The 18,600-nt window shown below is 44.6% G+C and overlaps 1 protein-coding gene across 15 annotated transcripts in view; it reads right to left on the bottom strand.

The window, feature by feature from the left end:
• Positions 1-18,600, bottom strand: part of ABI2 (abl interactor 2) — a 1,586,546-nt gene that overhangs the window by 323,324 nt on the left and 1,244,622 nt on the right. For 5 of the 15 annotated variants that reach the window (XM_069615537.1, XM_069615532.1, XM_069615536.1 and 2 more), the window contains 2 exons: positions 12,481-12,605; positions 11,391-11,564 (listed from right to left, as the gene is read on the bottom strand). In XM_069615537.1, the coding sequence (XP_069471638.1) occupies positions 11,391-11,564; positions 12,481-12,605 (299 nt within the window). The remainder of the gene's footprint in view (positions 1-11,390; positions 11,565-12,480; positions 12,606-18,600) is intronic. The other 10 variants (XM_069615533.1, XM_069615538.1, XM_069615531.1 and 7 more) reach the window with 3 other exon arrangements.

Here is an 18,600-nt window from a genome sequence, read left to right as displayed (position 1 = left end):
CTTCCCTGGGCCAATCGCTGCCTGAGCTAAAGCCTGCAGGACCAGACTTCACCTGTAAAGGTTCATAATGGCCTTTAGCCCCACCATGCTTTTCAGCCTCCATCTATGCCATGTAGTCATGGAGAAACAGAGTGCATTTATATTTGAGCAACCAGTTTGTTCCGCCTGTTCCAGGAATTATCTAGCCCAGGTGGTTTGAGGAGACTGGTGCATTCTGGTCACTGTATTCTCTACAGAATCACCTGGAAGAGTAGAGAAACATATATGGCCAGGAAAGAGACTGATAGGTATAGGATTAGAGAAAGAGGCACAGATGTGCATACACAGCTCCAGGCATACTAGGAGGCTGTGGACAAGGGTCCACTTAACTCCCTCACACCACTTCTGGGTTAGGTCTGGCTCAGGGTTTGCCTTAGCAGGCCACCTACCCCAGGTTGAGAGGTGTCTTTGCCCCCTCCTCTGACATGGTCACGCCACTGACCCAGTCATACTGGTCTGTGAAGAGCGGAATCATTTGCCATGTGCCTAAAACGAATTTCTTCAACATCCACCGCTATATTTATTGTGTAAATGGAGACCGCTTCATATTCCTTCAAAATGTTAAAAGCTTCCTTTTGCTTCCCTTCCAGCAGTTGCTCTAATCAGGATGCTATCCGATACATCACAGCTATATTTTGCAAGAATGACCATGGAATTTGGAGCCCCTATGACCAAGACTTTCAATTCTGTATTCTCTGTCTGAAAGAATGGAGCATTGTGCAGATTGATATGTTTAATGTCTCCTAACAGCCGCAGAGATAACTAGCTCCAAATTGGGTTGACCACAAAGGCATTTGGGTGCATCACCCAGAAGTCTAAACTTCTTTTATCCCACTCTTATGAATAGGGATAGAAAATATTTTTCCATGGTTAAGTTAACTTCCTCACTGACATTTTCTAAGGCTGAAACAGATGTAGCTGGCTGTTCATCAAATCAAAAAAGAAGCAATCCTTTAAGTAACACCAAGACCCAATTCGTTGACAGCCTTATTAATCAGGGCATAAAATGCCCCAATTTCATCTGGGTGTGAACCTAGGCATGGTCTCATCTGGGACCCCTTTGAGCCTTAGCTTTTTCACTCAGTCCTCTGCATCATCAACATTGTATACCAATGGACTGCGAACTCCTATATCATATCTTGGACCAATACAAACATTTGAGGTGTGAAAGTTCCTCTTCCTCTGGAATTCTCCCCAGAAGTCTGTACTGAATTCCTGTCCAGGATGCTTAGCGGTCACATTAGGAAGGCATAATGGAGGTTGAGGCACAGCCACTTGTTTGATTGGGGGAGGTTGAGGCAGTGGCTCTGATGGGACTGTAACCAGCAGCAGCTGCACCACCTAAGTTAGTAGTAAACGTGCTATTGGCACACCTGAATCTGCGTGTTGTGTCAAAGCTTGTACAATTTGGAAACCTTCGTTTTCAGGAAGAATCTGATTTGGATTGTGCGGTTCTGCAACGAGTGTGTGGCTATGAGGGCTCTTCTGAGTGGCACCAAGAAAGAATCATGGATAAACCCTATCTATTCAAAGTCAGAAGCTCAAAATATAATCCTAGTCCTCCATGATCTTAAGGTAACTGTAAGAATGATGCTCCATTTTCTCATCAGGTAAACTGCACAGCTGTTTTATAGGGAGGAATGTTGCAATTGACAATATAGGCAAATCTTCCATGCAACAATCCTGGTCATTTGTCTTTTTAAACATTTTCTGAATAGTCAACATATTTGCACCGGGGGAATCAATGGCAGAATTGGGAGCATCAATGCTGAAGTGAACACCACTCATCAGCAGGCGGTTTAATAACGTGTCGTCTGACCGAGTTTTGGGTTGGTAGCAGTGGCCCTGATAAAGAGGGGATTGGCAAAAGCCATGCCTCCTTTGTCAGAGAGGTCTTTGTAGATGGAAACCCATTGATTGAAGTGGACACAAAAAACGTTACCACCAAATTTTAATCAAATGAATGCATAAAAACTTGTATCATTCTTGAATTGGTGGCAAAAGAAAACCTACACAGTTCATAGAAAGGTTTCCTGGAGATTGGTGTCCAAAGTACATCATTAATGCAAACATTAAAACGCAGAAAACTATGTGCACAGAAATCAAACGAAAAATGGATACAAACAGAATAAACACATATATACAATGATAAATGGATTACAAATATATGTGAAATGTAGTCAGTGTATGCTTGTTTAGTGATTAGCACAAAGACACATGTCAAATATCAGCATGTCATCGCGAAGTTGGCATAGCTGTATAGTCTCATCAACCGGCCTACTAGCTGCACACAGTTTAAGCGCTTGTATGTTGAAACAGCTCATGCAGGAATGGCCAGCTTCCCAATTCCTTTTCGACTCCACCCTCAGAATATTTATATTGATTTTTACGAACATCTCCAGTTTAATTAAGATGGTGCTGTGCAGGTACAGCATTGAATGACCTGTTTCCTCTTTCTTTAGGAGATTGTGTGTCCTTTCTTTCAGTACTGACACATTTCTCTTTTTTGCAATATTTTGCAGTTTTTCTGTTTCACGGCCCTGATGAAGACATTGCCACAGTCTGGCTTCTATGTCGAACCTAGGACCTTCCACTAGGTCTACATAATATTGTGCAATATGTTGTTTTACTTGCAGTGGATTGGGTCACAGTTGCTCTAGATCTGTGTGTAATAATGAAGTCTAATGTTGCTCATTTGTTGCAACACCCCTAGAGTGGGTTGACTTACAGTGTTGAACTGTGTGCAACTAGTAGGCCGGTTGATGGCTATACAGCTAAGCCATCCTCGTGATTGCATGCTGATATTTGCTATCTGTCTCCGTGCTAATCCTTAAACAAGTATGCACAGACTACATTTCACATATATTTATAATGAATTTTTTCATTGTATATATGTGTGTGTATTCTGGTTTTATCCATTTTTCGTTTGATTTTTCTGCATAGAGTTTCGGGAGTTTTAATGTTTGCATTAATAAATAATGTGTTTTGGACACCCATCTCCAAGAAACTTCAATTAACTGCGCAGGCTTTCTGTTGCCTCCAATTGAAGATTGATAAGTTTTGATGAATTCATTTGGTTTATATCTGATTGGGCCCACAGAGGTCAGGTTAAAAGAGTACGTGTGTGAGTCGAGAGTGAGCATTGTGTGTGCTTGAGAGGGTTCAAGGGGGGGGAGTGGCAGGGGGAAATGTGAGTGCATCAAGGGTGAAGGATGTCCTGCTATTGTCAGGATTAAGACATAGCATTTTATCCTGATCTGTCTTAACTCTCTCACTCTTTTGTGTGGATTTTGCTAATCCACGTCTCTTGTGTAGAGAGGACAAGAAGCTCTTGCATAGTCATACTTCTGATGCAGGGAAAGTATCCTAATTTGACCGGCATAGTAGACATCTGTGCAATCCTTAATGTTTTACATACTGAAACATTGGCAGATTTGGAAATTCTTCACAATAGGATAATCGAGGGAACTGATAAACTTCTTGCCTTTGTTTTCAGAAAGAATCCTATTTTGGGTACAAAAGCCACAGTCTTTAAAAAGGCTGCCTTTGCTTGTGCAGGTCTATTTTTCAAAAAGGTGAAGCTGGTTCAATATGAAACTGAACACAGGAGCTCCCCTGGTTTAGAGATGCTGGCATGGCAGGATCAGGACCCCCCTTCTCGGGGATCTACGAGTGTCAGATAAATATCCAAAATATACACAAAAAGAAACACTTAAATGGTAAAAATTTCAGTTGTACATTTGAAAGGAATCGCCACAAAATGAGTAGTACATGTCAAGTGAAAATACAGCATAACTAGAGGACTCCCTTCAGCAAGACCTACGGTTAAAATATGAAGACGGATTCTGGTAACAGAGCTTTCTGCCTGCCAACCTCACTGACTAAATGGCAAATAACTAAAATGAAGCTGGATGGGCCATATAATGAGATGCAGTTTTTAATTGTAACTGCTGTTAAATGATTACCAAGGATTCCAAGCTTATTGATGGGGAACATCTGGGAAAGGATAATGGTTTCAGGTGGTAAGAATTAACGGGCATATGTTTGTGCCAGAACTGTTTATTTCCCTTCTCAAATAGGTATCAAAACTGTACTTGAACTGCGGTTGATGCAAAAAAAAAAAAAAAAAAAATGGCGACAGTCAATGTGCAGACAATTTACAGTTGAGCTAATAAGGATGGCCTTAATTAATTGCAAGTAGATGTTTGAATAGACACAGGATAGGTCTGGAGCACGCTAGTTGGACAGGACATTAAAAGTTCTCCTCTGTGTGCAACTAAAGCCCTTAATTTGTGTCCGATCCAACAGCAGTCCCAACTACTTCCTAGTTTGAAATCTACTTTGGGGGAGCACTGTAACCACCCAGTTCAATCTCTTTGTAAGTAATGCACTTTGCCATTCCATAGTCTATGCTCCAACATAAAAAAAAAAATATGCTTCTTTTCCAGATGGTTTTCTCACACTCTGAGGACTATAGGGTGCTGCAATCTCCCATGAATTTCATAAATAGGTTTTCTTTACAAAGACTCCTTTAAAAAGATCTAATATTTGGGTTTGAAGCAGGTTGTCCCGATGTAGAATGCTCTATGAATTGTAATTGCTTACATGTTACGCCTATGCTATGAGCACACACTTCGTACTTGTGCATCAGATTGAATATATATTGATCCAATTCACTTTGGTCAACCACATGCAAATGGAACTTCTAGACACTGGAGTAAGGAAAGAACTGCCATCTATTATCAGGGAGAGGCTTATGCACTCGGATGCTGTTGAAATTAGTAAAACGTTTTAGGAGCCAGATTACTTAGTTCACTCATTGGTGTGCCAGTATTAACAGACACAGTCCCCTTCACAGTCACGCCCAACAAACCAATGACAGACACAAACATGTCACTACACTGAAAGACATGACAGTAGACTTGCAATCAAATTTGAATAAAAACAAGTTTCCGAAAACAGAACTAAGTCGAAAATGGAAAGTCATCTATTAACACGTGTGACAAGTAATGCCCATGTATCTCCTTGCACATTGTGTGACAGCATTGTAGCACATATTTGTTTTGTTGGCTTCTATTTGCAAGAGCAGAAAATGCGTCCCAACGTATGCACAGAAAGAATATTCATTGTAGCTCCGCCATCATACCTGCAATTGCGCTCTCTTTTTTCTAATCGAGACCCGAAGCTCGTTTCATGCTCTGGATTTCTTTTCATTGCTGATTGCAGCTTCACCGTTAAAACCAATCAAATATATTTCTAAACAACCCTTGGGGAAAACTGCATTTCAGTAAACTGAATCACATAACCGTCTAGGGACATTTTCTTTTAGCCTCTCCAATGTAGGTCTTACCATTCGGAGTCACTTCCTTTCTCTTGCTGCATAAAGCATGAGTAAGTGCAGCTTTCTTTTCCTCAATCATCAACGCCATTATGTGAAATTAAACGAATGTGGAAGAGCGAGATTGATTACGGTGCATACATTGCCTCTTGCATCTCGCCTGCTCACTAATCCATACCGTTCTCCCCATATTTGGTCATCAGGCAGAGCAGCCTCTACTCCCATAGTTGTGCGGTATGCCCTCTTGGGCTGCTGGGGTGCAGAGAGTATAGATGCACCATGCTGCATGCCTGCACACCCCGATTCTAGTGCCTGCTGCCGAGGTTCACGGATTCCGCGTCTTCCTGAACTGTGTGCTCAGCATCTTCCATTTAAAATAACTGCTAGTAGTGAACACGGTGCTGTTGCAGCACTAAATGCCTTGATCCTAGTCTAGTTGAGCTCACAGATATGTTGTGCCATTGTGGCTTAAGCAAACGCATGAAACCGAACTTTTGGTACCAGCAATGCGACTCTCGGTGCTGCAATGTACAACAGAAATCTCTGCAGTGCCATTCTGCAGATTTACAATGGAAAAACGAGGGGCCAAAGAGCCGCTGTTTAGAGAGAGTGCCTGCAGCAGCAGCTCACCTAATAAATCGGTGTTGGTATGCCTTAACGAGGGTCCCAGTGGGGTGTATAGGTCCAGTGAACCTCATCTGCTACGGTGCCATGCAATACAATTAGACAAAACCCTGAGAAACCTGAATGCACAAGTAAAGAACCACGGTTTTGAGAGTCTGTGGAGGTCGCAAACTCTGAAGAGACTAATCAAGAAGCTTACCATCAGGGGAGTGAGCCAATGCTACCTCACATACCACACCATTGACATGCCAAAATGGGCTCAGTCAAAGCATGAAGCAGAGGAGCTGGCACGCAGCACGGAGCAAGATGTGTTGCAGACGCATTTAATACTTTTCAGGTCTACACTAATGGCCCTTTTGATTCTGAAGCAAGGGAACAATTCCATAGCTCTACTAACACAAGCGTAAAAAGGAATACTATAGCCTATCCAGGGGAGGACTGGCAATATGTGGCCTAGGAGGCAAGTATCATTTTCTGGCCCATGTGGCAGCGGCAAAAGCCAACAATGCAGGGAACCCCAATTTCAAGAACAAGGAACCTCAGCACCAATCTCTCCCACCACACATTTGAGAATATACAGTAGACATTATTGACATTAATTTCCTTTTATGCAACATAGCTTTCAGTCATATTTGTTGTTTCTTAGGGACCTGGACCCAGGAAACGCTACTACATGCCAAATACAGTACAATGATTTCACCAGGATATTATACAGATAATGTAATTGGTGAAAAGCAAAAGCTGGGAAAATCAGCTTATGTTTTCTTGTGTCCAGTTTGCAATTTGTGATCAAGCTACATCTCTCCCCATCCCCATTCAAACCCATCAATAGTTTTAGACCAATGTAAAGACGTGGCGAAGCTAGAGAATTCATTGGTAGAGCTGAACCATTGCTGAACCAGGGGGTCTGGCTTCGTTCTGCGTCATATTTCAATTCATGGAGGTAGAGGGAACTGCAAGATCCGGTGATGGAGAGGGAGCAAGAGTGCCCGGTTATATTTATTTGTGTTTTCAAGGAAGGATTTCTATGTGTTTGTGACTTTGTAGCTATATATCTGTATCTGATGTCGATTTGCATGTGCGTATTTTGTTGATAAGATTGTTCTGGATAAAACAATGAAAAATGATCACAGACTTCAGTGGTCATTCAGATGGGTGGTAATAGTGAAATCAGCAGTATTGGGCAAATACTGCCCATTTTACCTTCAACCCAATTCAGTGCTTGATCCAATATCATTGGCAGTAATCCGTGGGAATACAGACAGCAGTATTTTAAGTGGACTTTCTGTAGAAAATCCCTCTATTTTTACCTCCACCCAAGAGGTCAAGGTCAAAATCAAAATAGGCCCCAATTTCTTTTACTGTACAGCAGGGAAGCATGAATACAAGCTTTTGCAAAGGGGCATGTTAAGGGGGTGAAATGGTGGGAAGCTCAGATTGCCCACCCCTCCCCACCGTATCCTAGCAATGCAGGAAATAAGAATGTACCGTTTTGTGCATACAAATCCATTTCTACCTTAAATGCACACCTCTTATGTTACCACCGGCAGAGGTGGTATTTTTTTAAATACAATTTTAATAAGGTGGGTTTTCAAAAATAACACGGACGAAGGTGGTAAGTTTCTCCAGTGGTATTTCATTAAAAAAAATCCACCCAACTCTGAATGACCCCCCCCTTCGTTTGTAGCCTACTATCAACACCTGAATGTTAAATCTTTGTGAGTGTTTTTCAACTGTGCCCAAAAGGGAGTACCACAAACAATCCAACAGCATCCACGGGTGCCATTCAGGGTGGCATTAAACTCTTTGCAAAAAACTCATTAGTGATCAAGAAACTCACCATAACATATGGTAAGCCTTCTTACAGAATGAAACTGGAGGACAAACTAATACAATAAGGGCCCTTACCTCCTTGGATAGGAGTCTTAAGCCGCTGTGGATTGTAACAGGCCAAGGGTGTATGGGGTGGACAGGTGCGAACATTAGCTACCATGGCCACAGAACTTGTCATCTATATCTGTACAATGCCCCTGGGCACTATGAACACGCCCTTGCAGCTTAGACTCTTTCTCCCTCTCAATCACTCGCATTGGAGGCCCATATATGGGGGTCAACCAGGAGCATCTACAACATTGCTGAAATCAAGGTCAGTGCCTTACCCCATCAACACAGAAGCAGAGTGGACTTTGCAGAACTCTTTTCTTTCAAGGCATGCTGGATTCTGAAAGATTTTGACTGAAGCGAGCTGAAGCGAGAAGGACCTAGACTGTGAATAGCATCTGTTAGCCTTCCCAGATAGATACTTATGGCTATTGTTTATAATCTAGCGAAAGGTTTTTCATTTGTAGATTTTAAGACTTCACTTTAGCCCATTCATTGAAACTGTTGTGTTATTAGAATAGGGGTAGCCAGGAAACTACAAGGCTGAAGAAGATTATAATTAGAACTTTTCGTTACTCCTCACCTTTGGAACTTCTATTGTAGGCAGAGCATCTTAAGGGCGACAAGCACATAGCTTACGAACTACATATCAAACACTGAAAAAGAAGCCACATTTGTGCCAAGATCCCTTGTGCTTTGGTTTAGGACTTACCTCATTTAATTATAATCCTTTCAGGCATTTAGCCAACTCAGAAATCTCTGGCTAAGATAACTTCAAGTTTTTTGTGATCCTGACAAATTGTTTTATGCATATCATTTACTCATCCTCAACACACCCACCCAGAAATAAGGATTACTCCCATTTGCAGGTCCATTACTAGTATTCATCGACCAAAACTACCCTTTCTTTAACAGAACCTGATGAATAGCCTCGCCTAGGTAGTGATGGGTGAGATTGCAATATCACATCATGTTCCGGTCTTCTTGGTGCTGCCTTTGGGAAGGCCTTCTGGGACAAAGAGCAGGTGGTGCTTACCTATAAATCTAATGGGGTATAATGGGTTTTATGGATGCGTTAATTTTAGAATTGCATTGAACCTTATGGGGGGTCAATGGATGTTCAGTAAGTGTGAGATACGATAAAAGCCACTCATGGGAAAAAATATCAGCCACTCTGCTTATGTGAAAAAGAAGTGCTGTGCACATGTAGAGGCGCTGAAGAAAAGGGTGGAGACGGCAGTGGTAACATATGGCCACACAAGGGCCCACATCAATAGGCTGAGTCTAGGGAGGCTGACGGATACATTGAATGAGTTTGGCATTTGTCAGGAGAAAGAAAACATTGCTTCACAATACTGGGAACAAGAGGATATGTGTGCAACGTTCCTTTCATGGAAGCGGTTAAAATCATGAGACTGCAACCATTTAGATGCGGTCTTCGACAAAGATGGGGTTTTGTTTCACACAAAGGTTGCCATAAACCTGTTTCTGGTAGTTTTACAAGGATAGTTCTGAGGAGATGCTTGCCCTGATGGGCACTCTTTGGAGAGCTTTTTCGAATTTCACTTGCCGCTGCTTACCGACGTGGATTGGCCAGCAATGAATGAGGAGATCAAGGTGTTGATGCGATTGGGACAATTGGGGCAATGTGTGCCAGCAACTCTGAGACTTGATGTGATAACTACAGTGTGAATTCCATGCTAAATATGGACATCAAGAGCTGCAACACAGTTATGGCCCCCAGGCTGAGTTGGGTCTTCTGAAAATTCGTAAGCCACAAATGTGGATTTAGGAGTGGTAGACAAAGTAAGAGTAATATCAGGACTCTTACTAACCTGATGAGCATGTTTAGAGAACGTGTTTAGAGATCATCATGCCTCTCTATCTGCGGTTTGTGTTTATGCCGAGAACGCTTTAGATTGTAGAAGGTGGAAATGCCTGCACTGTACACTTGGGAAGTCTGGGTCAGTGAAAGATGTATTAGGTTGTTTAATACATTGTAGTGCAGTATCCAGGCAAAAAATGAAATGAATGTGGTTCTCTCTGATAGTTTTGCGCTATATAATGGCATGTGGCAGGGCTGCTCTCTGTCGCTCATGTTATTTAATCTTACGATAGAGCCATTAGGGTGTGTCAATAAGGCAAAATGCTCGAATCTGGAGTCCCACCCGTGGTGATATGTTTAAAGTTGTGTTGTATGCAAACAACATGCTTGTCCTATTGCTGGGGGGTGGAGGGGGGGCAGGAAACCATTTTGGGTCACTGATCTGAGCGTTTGGAAGGGTCTTCTGTTGTAAAATCAACTACAGGCAGCCTGAGTCTTTCCCATTTAATGTCTTGTTTTAGGGCCCATGAGGCAAACTGGGGTTTAAAGAGTTCTGATAATGGCTTTAACCACCTAGGGGATTGTGTAATCCAGCACACCAAATTAATTGTTTCTATCAATATTGCAGCTGCTTTGACCAACATTAATATTGACTTACTTTATCTGACCAGTCGGGCCAGTGCAGCAAAACATCTCTATGTGTACCAGGTTCTTCAACTGTAGGGGTGTTTAGGATTCCCTACCTGACCCGTGGGTAAAGATGGAGGTGTTATGTGTTTCCTGGTTGAAACCCCTTTGGCATTTGTTCTTAGGCACTCAGCATGTTAGCTCGGCGATGGGGGTACTGCAACCATTCCCTCAAGGTTGATGATTGAAAGGAATAGGGTGTGACTTTAACTGCTGTATGTGCTGCTAGAAACAGCACAAGGAGGGGTCCGAGACAAACAATGTCCACTCTACCAACATATAAAGAACATAGTCAAACTGCTTATTTGAAAGAAAAATGTACTTCATAGCCTGACTATTCATTAAACCAAACGCTAAATACACCAGTTCAAGGTTAGTGTTTTCAATTTGCCATAACGGCTGTTGGTTGAAATTAAAAATAGAAATGAAACCTATCCTGAGTTTAATTGGTGATTGGAGGTGTACTTTCTCAATTTCTGTCAAAGGCTTGTATACACTGAAACAGATGTGTATATAGTTTTTCCCAACTGGGGACCCATGCAGAAAAAAAGTTAAGGTTGAACCCTGCATTAACCAGAAATAAGTAATAAAGTGAAATATTCTTAATTGGCATCCAATTGTATGAGGATTTGAAAGCATGTTTTCGTTATCAAACATATACTTAAATTACTGAAGTCAAATGATGGAATCTCTGGAGAACACAAATTCTATTTTCTTATCTGATTGATACAAATATCTATGATAGGTCACTGTGGAAGAAGGCATAATCATGCTTAATCTTGAGAGGTACACCCTTACCTCAGAAGAAACTCAATCTACACATTGAACATGTCAGGATGGTTAAAACTCCCCAAATTAAGCTAGCAAATCCAAAGAAACAAAAGAATGCCAAAGGAATTGTTATAAGCAGACTGGTTGAACAGCCCGATAATTGCTGCTACTGTAGTTCATTCAAATAATTCTCAGGCTCATCAGGACAGAGCAGCAAAGACTCACCTGAAGAAGGAGCAGAAGAAACAGCAGGGGGAGTTGGAGAGGTGAAGCCATCAGCAAGGGGCTGGGCTCCTGTAGCAGCAACATCTGGGGTGGGGGCAGTAGCAGGAGCAAGAGGGGCAGGGGCAGGTGCGGAAGTAGCAGGAATGGGAGGAGTGCCAGCCGAGCCAGCAGGGGCTAGGTGGAAAGAGGAGGAAGAGGTGAAGTTAATAAGGAATCACGTTAGCCGGGACTACACATGCTTTCTGCAGCATACTTTGTGTTAGTTATTAAGTGCGTGTCAATCGAGCATCCATCAGTGATAAAGGAAGAAAAGCATGCTACGAAAACATGTAAAACAAAATGCATTTGCTATTGCAAAGAAAAAATGTATGGCATGGCCATCTAAAAACAATACGCAGTTCAAAAATATCAACTAAGGTTCAGTTTACCTTTTTCAAGGACCACATTTAGATCTGAAGTGACTAAAAGGTTAATGCAGTAAGTTTTGTTCTTGTGATTAGCCACATAGTGAACTCATGAGCATGGTTAAAAAGCGTGCCAGCGCACAAACGTCGCCTAATGGACATCCATCCAAACGACCCTATAGTCAATTCCACCATTTAAAAAAGTGAAGTAGCCAATGAAGACACTATACAAGCAACAGAAGCCCTTATATTCCCATCAACAAAAAGGACATGCACTACCTGTGTGCAATTCTCATCTTCTGATCCGCAAAAAAACATTTTAAGTCTGTAAAATGTGCATTCAATTGGAAAGAATATTTTTAAATAATACTGTATTGAGTCACAAAAAGCTTTGAAGATACTGCCATTTGTTTACCCACACAATTAGTGACAAGAGAACTATTAGCACAGCCATACTCTGATAATTCAAGTAAAATATATCCAGCAAACGAACCCTGCTTCCCCCCCAGCCCCCCTTCCAAAAAATAAACTTAGAAGGTAAGTGGAAAAAACGCTGCAAGTTCTGCAAAGGAATGTTAACCCGGGGACTGCTGGAGGATTGATCCGTTGCATGATCAGTAACAGATGTAGATTATAAAGGACAAAACAAGACCCCAGAGCAATTTTCTTATTTTTTGCTTGCTTACCTGGATAGACACTGGGAGGAGAAGGAGTAGGAACAGCAATTGGAACACCAACACTACCACTTCCACTATTCTCTCGACTGCTGCTGCGGCTACTGGGGTGACTTCCTCCACTGCTGCCGCTGCTACTAAAAAAGGAGAACAGCAAACACACTTCAAACTTCACTCTGCAGAAGATACTGGCATCTCTCATTACTGTTCCAAGATGCATGAGCATTCATTTTAGACTTATTCAGCAGTGTTTGCAAATGAAAAGGCAATCTTGGATTTTAAAACTCTTTTCTCAATATTACAATGCACAGCATTAAAAATTAGCTAGTCACAGAGTATGTGGACTACAGTAGACGAAAACCCTTGCCCGAGATTGCCTTCATACCACATACTTCCCAAAAAGACCTTTACCAAGGCAGTTGAATCCAAAAGCTGTGAGTAATGATTTTGTTTGCTGAAGGCATGAGTTTTTTTTAAAGTGGTGTTATAAATCCAGAGCATCTGCAACAATGTCAATTTGGTGCTAGGTTTTAGGACATTCAATTCTATAGTGTATGTATAGAGAACAATTTTTGCCCGAAACAGATTGTCACTATAGAGACCGACATAATTAGTGACCAAAAGGAAACCGTTCCTGCAATAGTTTAATAAATAATTTGACAAATTTATTTACATGCAAGTATAAAACTACCTTTACTTTTAATTATTTTTTAATATTCATCTCACTACTTAAGGCAGTGCATTAGGAAAGGGATTTTTGGAGCATAATGCCTGCAATTTACTGACCTTTCTTGCCAAAGTGATAGACAAACAAGTTACTTATCTTACCTGGTAACTTTCTTTCGATGGGATGTTCCTCCGACGTATTCCACATCTATGACAGCAATGACCACACTGTGCTGCTTCGGAAAACTTTTTCGGCTTAGGCGTCCAGCGCCGATGACGTCGACACGCTGTCCCTCGAGGGCCTCTGTCGATTGTCGACGTCACCGGATGTTATATCTAGGACGCACACAACGCCAATAGCCGTAAGCTGCAATCGCATAAGAAAGTCTGTAGAGGGGCAGGCTGGGAGGGTACGATGTGGAATACGTCGGAGGAACCTCCCCTCGAAAGAACATTACCAGGCAAGATAAGTAACTTGTTCTTCGAGGGGATTGTGTCCTCCTATGTATTCCACATCTATGATAGACTCCCAAAGCAGAACCAACGTGTGGAGGTGGGAAAAGAATTTACACATTTTAGAATGCCCAATCAAATTGCTGAATACAGGACTGCCTTACCAAAGGCCAAATCCTGCCCATGGATGGAGTCCAACGAATAGTGTCTCACAAAAGTATGGACGGAGGCCCATGTGGCTGCTTCGCAAATGTTGCGAATCAGAACACCCCTCTGTAGGGCATTGGAGGCAGCCACATCCCTAGTAGAGTGAGCCCGTAAGCCTACTGGAGGGTACTTTCCCGCCAAACAGTAACACTCAGAGATCGTCAAAATGATCCATCTGGACAAGGACTACTTGGAAACAGCCTGATCTAACCGCCTTCCAGCATAACCAACAAAGAGCTGATCATACACTCCAACCCGGGACATCCGTGAGAGATAGAAACTCAAAGCTCTCCTAGGATCCAACCTATGGAGCCTCTCCTCTTCCTTGTCGGGATGTGTAGGAGAATAAAACGCCAGAAGAATTACCTTCTGGCTCAAGTGGAATTCCGACACAACCTTCGGAAGAAAAGAAGGCCGCTGTCACGATGCCTACCCCCGGGGACCCAGACCACGTCCAGCAACCCCAGAAGCAGGCATCAAGTTATCCTAAGCAAGCCCAACAACCCCTGCTAGGGGCTATTTGGGTCCAGTCCTGGCACCTATGGTGCCAGGCTCACATCGAGAGTCAGTCCTGGCGCCATAGGCGCCAGGCTCATAGATTAAAACTTACCTGATGCAGACCATGCTGCAAACTTACCTGATGCAGACCATGCTGCAAGAGCTCCAAGCCAAAAGAGTCTTGGAAGGGACTACTTTACTTAGGGACTATTTTTTACTCGGGCGGGGCTGGGGAGGAATACTTACCTGGGACTACTTTGGGGGCTATTTAAACCACGCCCAAAGAGCAGCACACGCTTCGTGTTATTCTGCATCCAGCAGTGCAACGCTCACCGTGCCTGCAAGTCTGCATCCAGCCTTCTGCCACGCCTGCCTCGAGTTTGGAGCTCCTAGAAAAAGGGAGAAAGAAGGAGAAAAGGTTAGAACAAGAGCAATACCTTTAATCCTTACCTGAATTCCCGATCCATCGCGCCTTCGAGCTGGAAGAAAAGTTATTTTTATGCGCGTCGCCTCGCTGCTGCAGCCCCACGTTGAACTCACCGGCCTTCGCAGCATCTTCACATTCCACCGCATCCTCCTGCATGTTCCTGCCACACTCCGGCACCTAAGGAGAAGACAAGAACAGCAAGGTGAGCTAAGGGAATACACAGAGGAATATTAGTTACCCCCCCATAGACTTACCTGATTATACCACCGGGGGTACTATTCCTCTTCACGGGTCGGCGCAGCTTCCACTGCATCCTCGCCGAACCCCGGCCCCTAAGGGGAAACAAAAGGACAGCAAGGTGAAACAAAGGGACTAACAAGGGGAACCCTCCTCACCACAATATACTTACCTGATTTTACCGCCGGAGGTATTATTTCCCAAGACTTCATACTTTCTCTCAGCGCCTGAATAAGGGAGAAAGCAACAGGTTACATATTGACTTTGTTTTATCGATCTGTGTTGGAAAATACAAATCCTTACCAGAATACTACCGGTTGCCACGAGGAACTCTTCATTAGGGTCAAGCTGCAACCTGCAAGGAATCGGACAAGAGTGAAAGTCAGGCATTTGAACTCTTACGAACTTAATACTTACGGCGTCTTGCCAGGAATCTCGGAGTCAATATTGTTCTGGAACTCACCAATTCCTTCGAGCCAGTGAAGCAACTGGTTATCAAAGCGCCCCTGCGCTCAACGCAGGATGGAGAGCTCATCTTTTCAAACCATCAGGTGAGACTATAAGAGGGGACATCGAAGGCGATCTGTGGGGAGAACAGCGGGGGTGGGAGGATTTACGCTCAACTCCATGGGTGGTTAATTCCCTTTCTCCATTTGCAGAAGAATATTCCTACGGGCCAAGCAAACGAAGCTAGGTGGGCCAGTCCAGTCCGTCATCTCGGCCCTATGCGTCACATTGGTTGAGACCGCAGCTGTCCAACCCTGTCCTTATGGAACACAGTGAAGGGTGGTTTGGGGGAAAGTGCCTGCAACTCACTCACTCTATGTGCGGAAGTAACCGCAACTAAAAATACAGTTTTAAAGGACAACAGTCGCAACGGACAAGAATGCCAGGGCTCAAACAGAGCTCCCATTAGGAACTTTAAAACCAAATTCAAATCCCATCCCGGCACCTGGAAAGGCGACGGTGGAAACACATTAGTTAGCCCTTTCAGAAACTGAGAGATTAAAGGGATCTTAAAATAAGAACATTCCTCAGACGAGCACTTAAATATGGACAGCGCCGCCAGGTAACCCTTAATGGCATCTTACTGCAGGCCATTTTGGACTAAAGAAAGCAAAAAAGACAAAACCAAAGGAATGGAACATTGGAAAGGATCCACATTCTGTACCCTGCACCAGTCGCAGAACTTTCTCCATTGGTACAGAGTTTTCGTTGCAGGCCTTCTGGCCGAAAGCAACACCTCCATCATGTCTTCGGGGAGGTCCCAATCCATACACCTCAACCTTTCAGATACCAAGCGTTAATGCTGAGGGAATTGACCTCTGAATGGAGGACCCGACCCCCCTGCCGTGAGAGCAGATCGTCTCGGTAGGGAAGACGTCGTGGAGGACAGATGGACATGTCGAGAAGGTCCGGGTACCACGCTCTCCTGGCCCATGCCGGAGCAATGAGGATCATCCGGAAACCGAACCTCCGCAACACCTGCGGAAAGACAGGGACTGGAGGAAATGCATACAGCAGTGGGAAGGACCACTCCACTACGAACATGTCCCCTAAGGCTCCTCTTGGAGGAAATTCGCGCAAGCAGAATCTTTTGTACTTCCGGTTCACACTGGTGGCGAAGAGATCCACTTGCGGGGTTCCCCAAAGTGCGAAGATCTCCAACAGAACTTCCTGAGCCAGCTCCCAGTCGTAAGAGACTGTGCTCTTCCTGCTCAGAACGTCCGCCGTCGCGTTTCTGTCTCGAACCAGATGAACTGTCGAGATCTAAATGTCCTTCTGAATGGCCCAGAACCAGAGCTGCATCGCCTCCCTGCACAACGGGAGTGACCCTGCCCCCCTTTTTTGTTGAGGTAGTGCATGGCCACTGTGTTGTCCGTCATAATCAGGACATTCTTCCCCCGCAGAGCCCACAGCTCTAACAGATTGATGTGGAGTCTGGACTCCGATGGAGACCGACGGCCGCTGGCCGTCCACTCGTTGGCATGAGCTCCCCAACCCGTGAGTGATGCGTCCGCCACGATGGTCACCTCCGGCCACGTTTGCCAAAATGGAGCACCCTTTATCAGATTGCCTTTGACGGCCCACGATCCGACATCCTGCCGGAGAACTGTGAAGACTGCACCTTGAGAGCCCATTGCAGAGATCTCATCTGCAGCCTGGCCTCTGGCACCAGGAAAATGCAGGATGCCATGAGGCCGAGCAACCTCAAGAACTCGAACGCCGGGAGACTCTGGGCACGTTGAAACTTGTCCACCATCTGCAGAATGTGATGAGCCATAACCTGGGGATGCGGACACAGCCCCAGGGATGCGTCGAGCACTGCTCCGATGTACCGGAGCTGCTGGTTAGGTGTCAAATGGGACTTCTTTAAATTGAGGGAGAAGCCCAGCTTGTGAAGGGAGTGGCAGGTGACGGATAGATGATCCAGGGCTTGCTTGGGAGAACGCGCCCTGAACAACCAATCGTCCAGGTAGGGGTAGACGTGAATCCCCCCTTTCCTGAGATACGCTGCCACCACCACCATCTGCTTGGTGAAGACCCTCGGGGCGGAGGTCAATCCGAACGGCAGGACCCGAAACTGAAAATGCAAGTCGCCAACCGCGAACCTCAGGTACTTCCTGTGCTTTGGATAAATCGGTACATGAAAGTAAGCATCCTTGAGGTCTAGAGACCCCAACCAATCTTGCAGTTGAAGGGCCTGGAGGACTTGAGAAAGAGTTACCATCTTGAACTTGTCCTTCCTGAGGAGCTTGTTCAGCCCACCCAAGTCCATGATGTGTCTCAATCCCCAGTCTTTTTTTGGGATCAAAAAATAAGGGGAATACCATCCCTTGTTCCTCTCCGCTACAGGCACCAGTTCTTTGGCGCTTTTCTACAGCAGGGATAGGATTTTCTGCGCAAGGAGCGGATCCGGACGATTCAAAGAAAGCTTCCCCAGTGGATTGTCGGGAGGCCCCTGCTGAAAGGGGAGACAGTAGCCGTGGGTTATGATATCCAGAACCCACACATCTGAAGTAATGGCACACCATTCTCCAAGATGCTACGCCAGTATGCCCCCAACCAGCGAACCATGGGGCATGGTCTCATGACCGAGTGGACGCAGCTGCGGCAGTGCCCGAGGGCAAAGAGGCAACTGCCCGAGCGGCTTTGGCACCTTGAGTACCTTGCTTTCCACCTCTGGTACTCCTACGGTGGCCCCTTTGACTGGCAGCTGCTCTCGATCTACCAAAGGAAGAGTAGTACCGAAAGGAATCTGGCCTCCATTGCTGTCCCCTAGGACGAAAAGCTGGAGGTTGACATACTGCAGCGCTCAAACACTTTGCTGCAGCTTTGGAGGTCTGCAACCTCTCAAGGCTCTAGTCAGCCTTGCTGCCAAAAAGATGGACACCATCAAATGGCATGTTGAGAAGCCGGGATTGCACACCCCGACTTCCGCAACCACGCAAACCTACATATCACGGTGCTCGCAGCCATGGACCGGCTGACACAGTCTGCCATGTCCAGACCCTACTGAACGGATTCACACATGGCACCCTTGCCGTCTTGCACGAGGGCTAGAAAAGCATCCTGTTCCTCCCCTTCGGGAATATGCTCAGCCGCCAAAGAGGCACAATGCCACAGAGTGTGAGTGAATCCTG

Source organism: Ambystoma mexicanum, chromosome 9, assembly GCF_040938575.1.
Source record: "Ambystoma mexicanum isolate Mex_15411 chromosome 9, UKY_AmexF1_1, whole genome shotgun sequence".
Classification (NCBI taxonomy): Eukaryota; Metazoa; Chordata; class Amphibia; order Caudata; family Ambystomatidae; genus Ambystoma; species Ambystoma mexicanum.
Note: the sequence above shows the minus strand (reverse complement) of the source record. Positions and strands in the feature narration are given on the sequence as shown.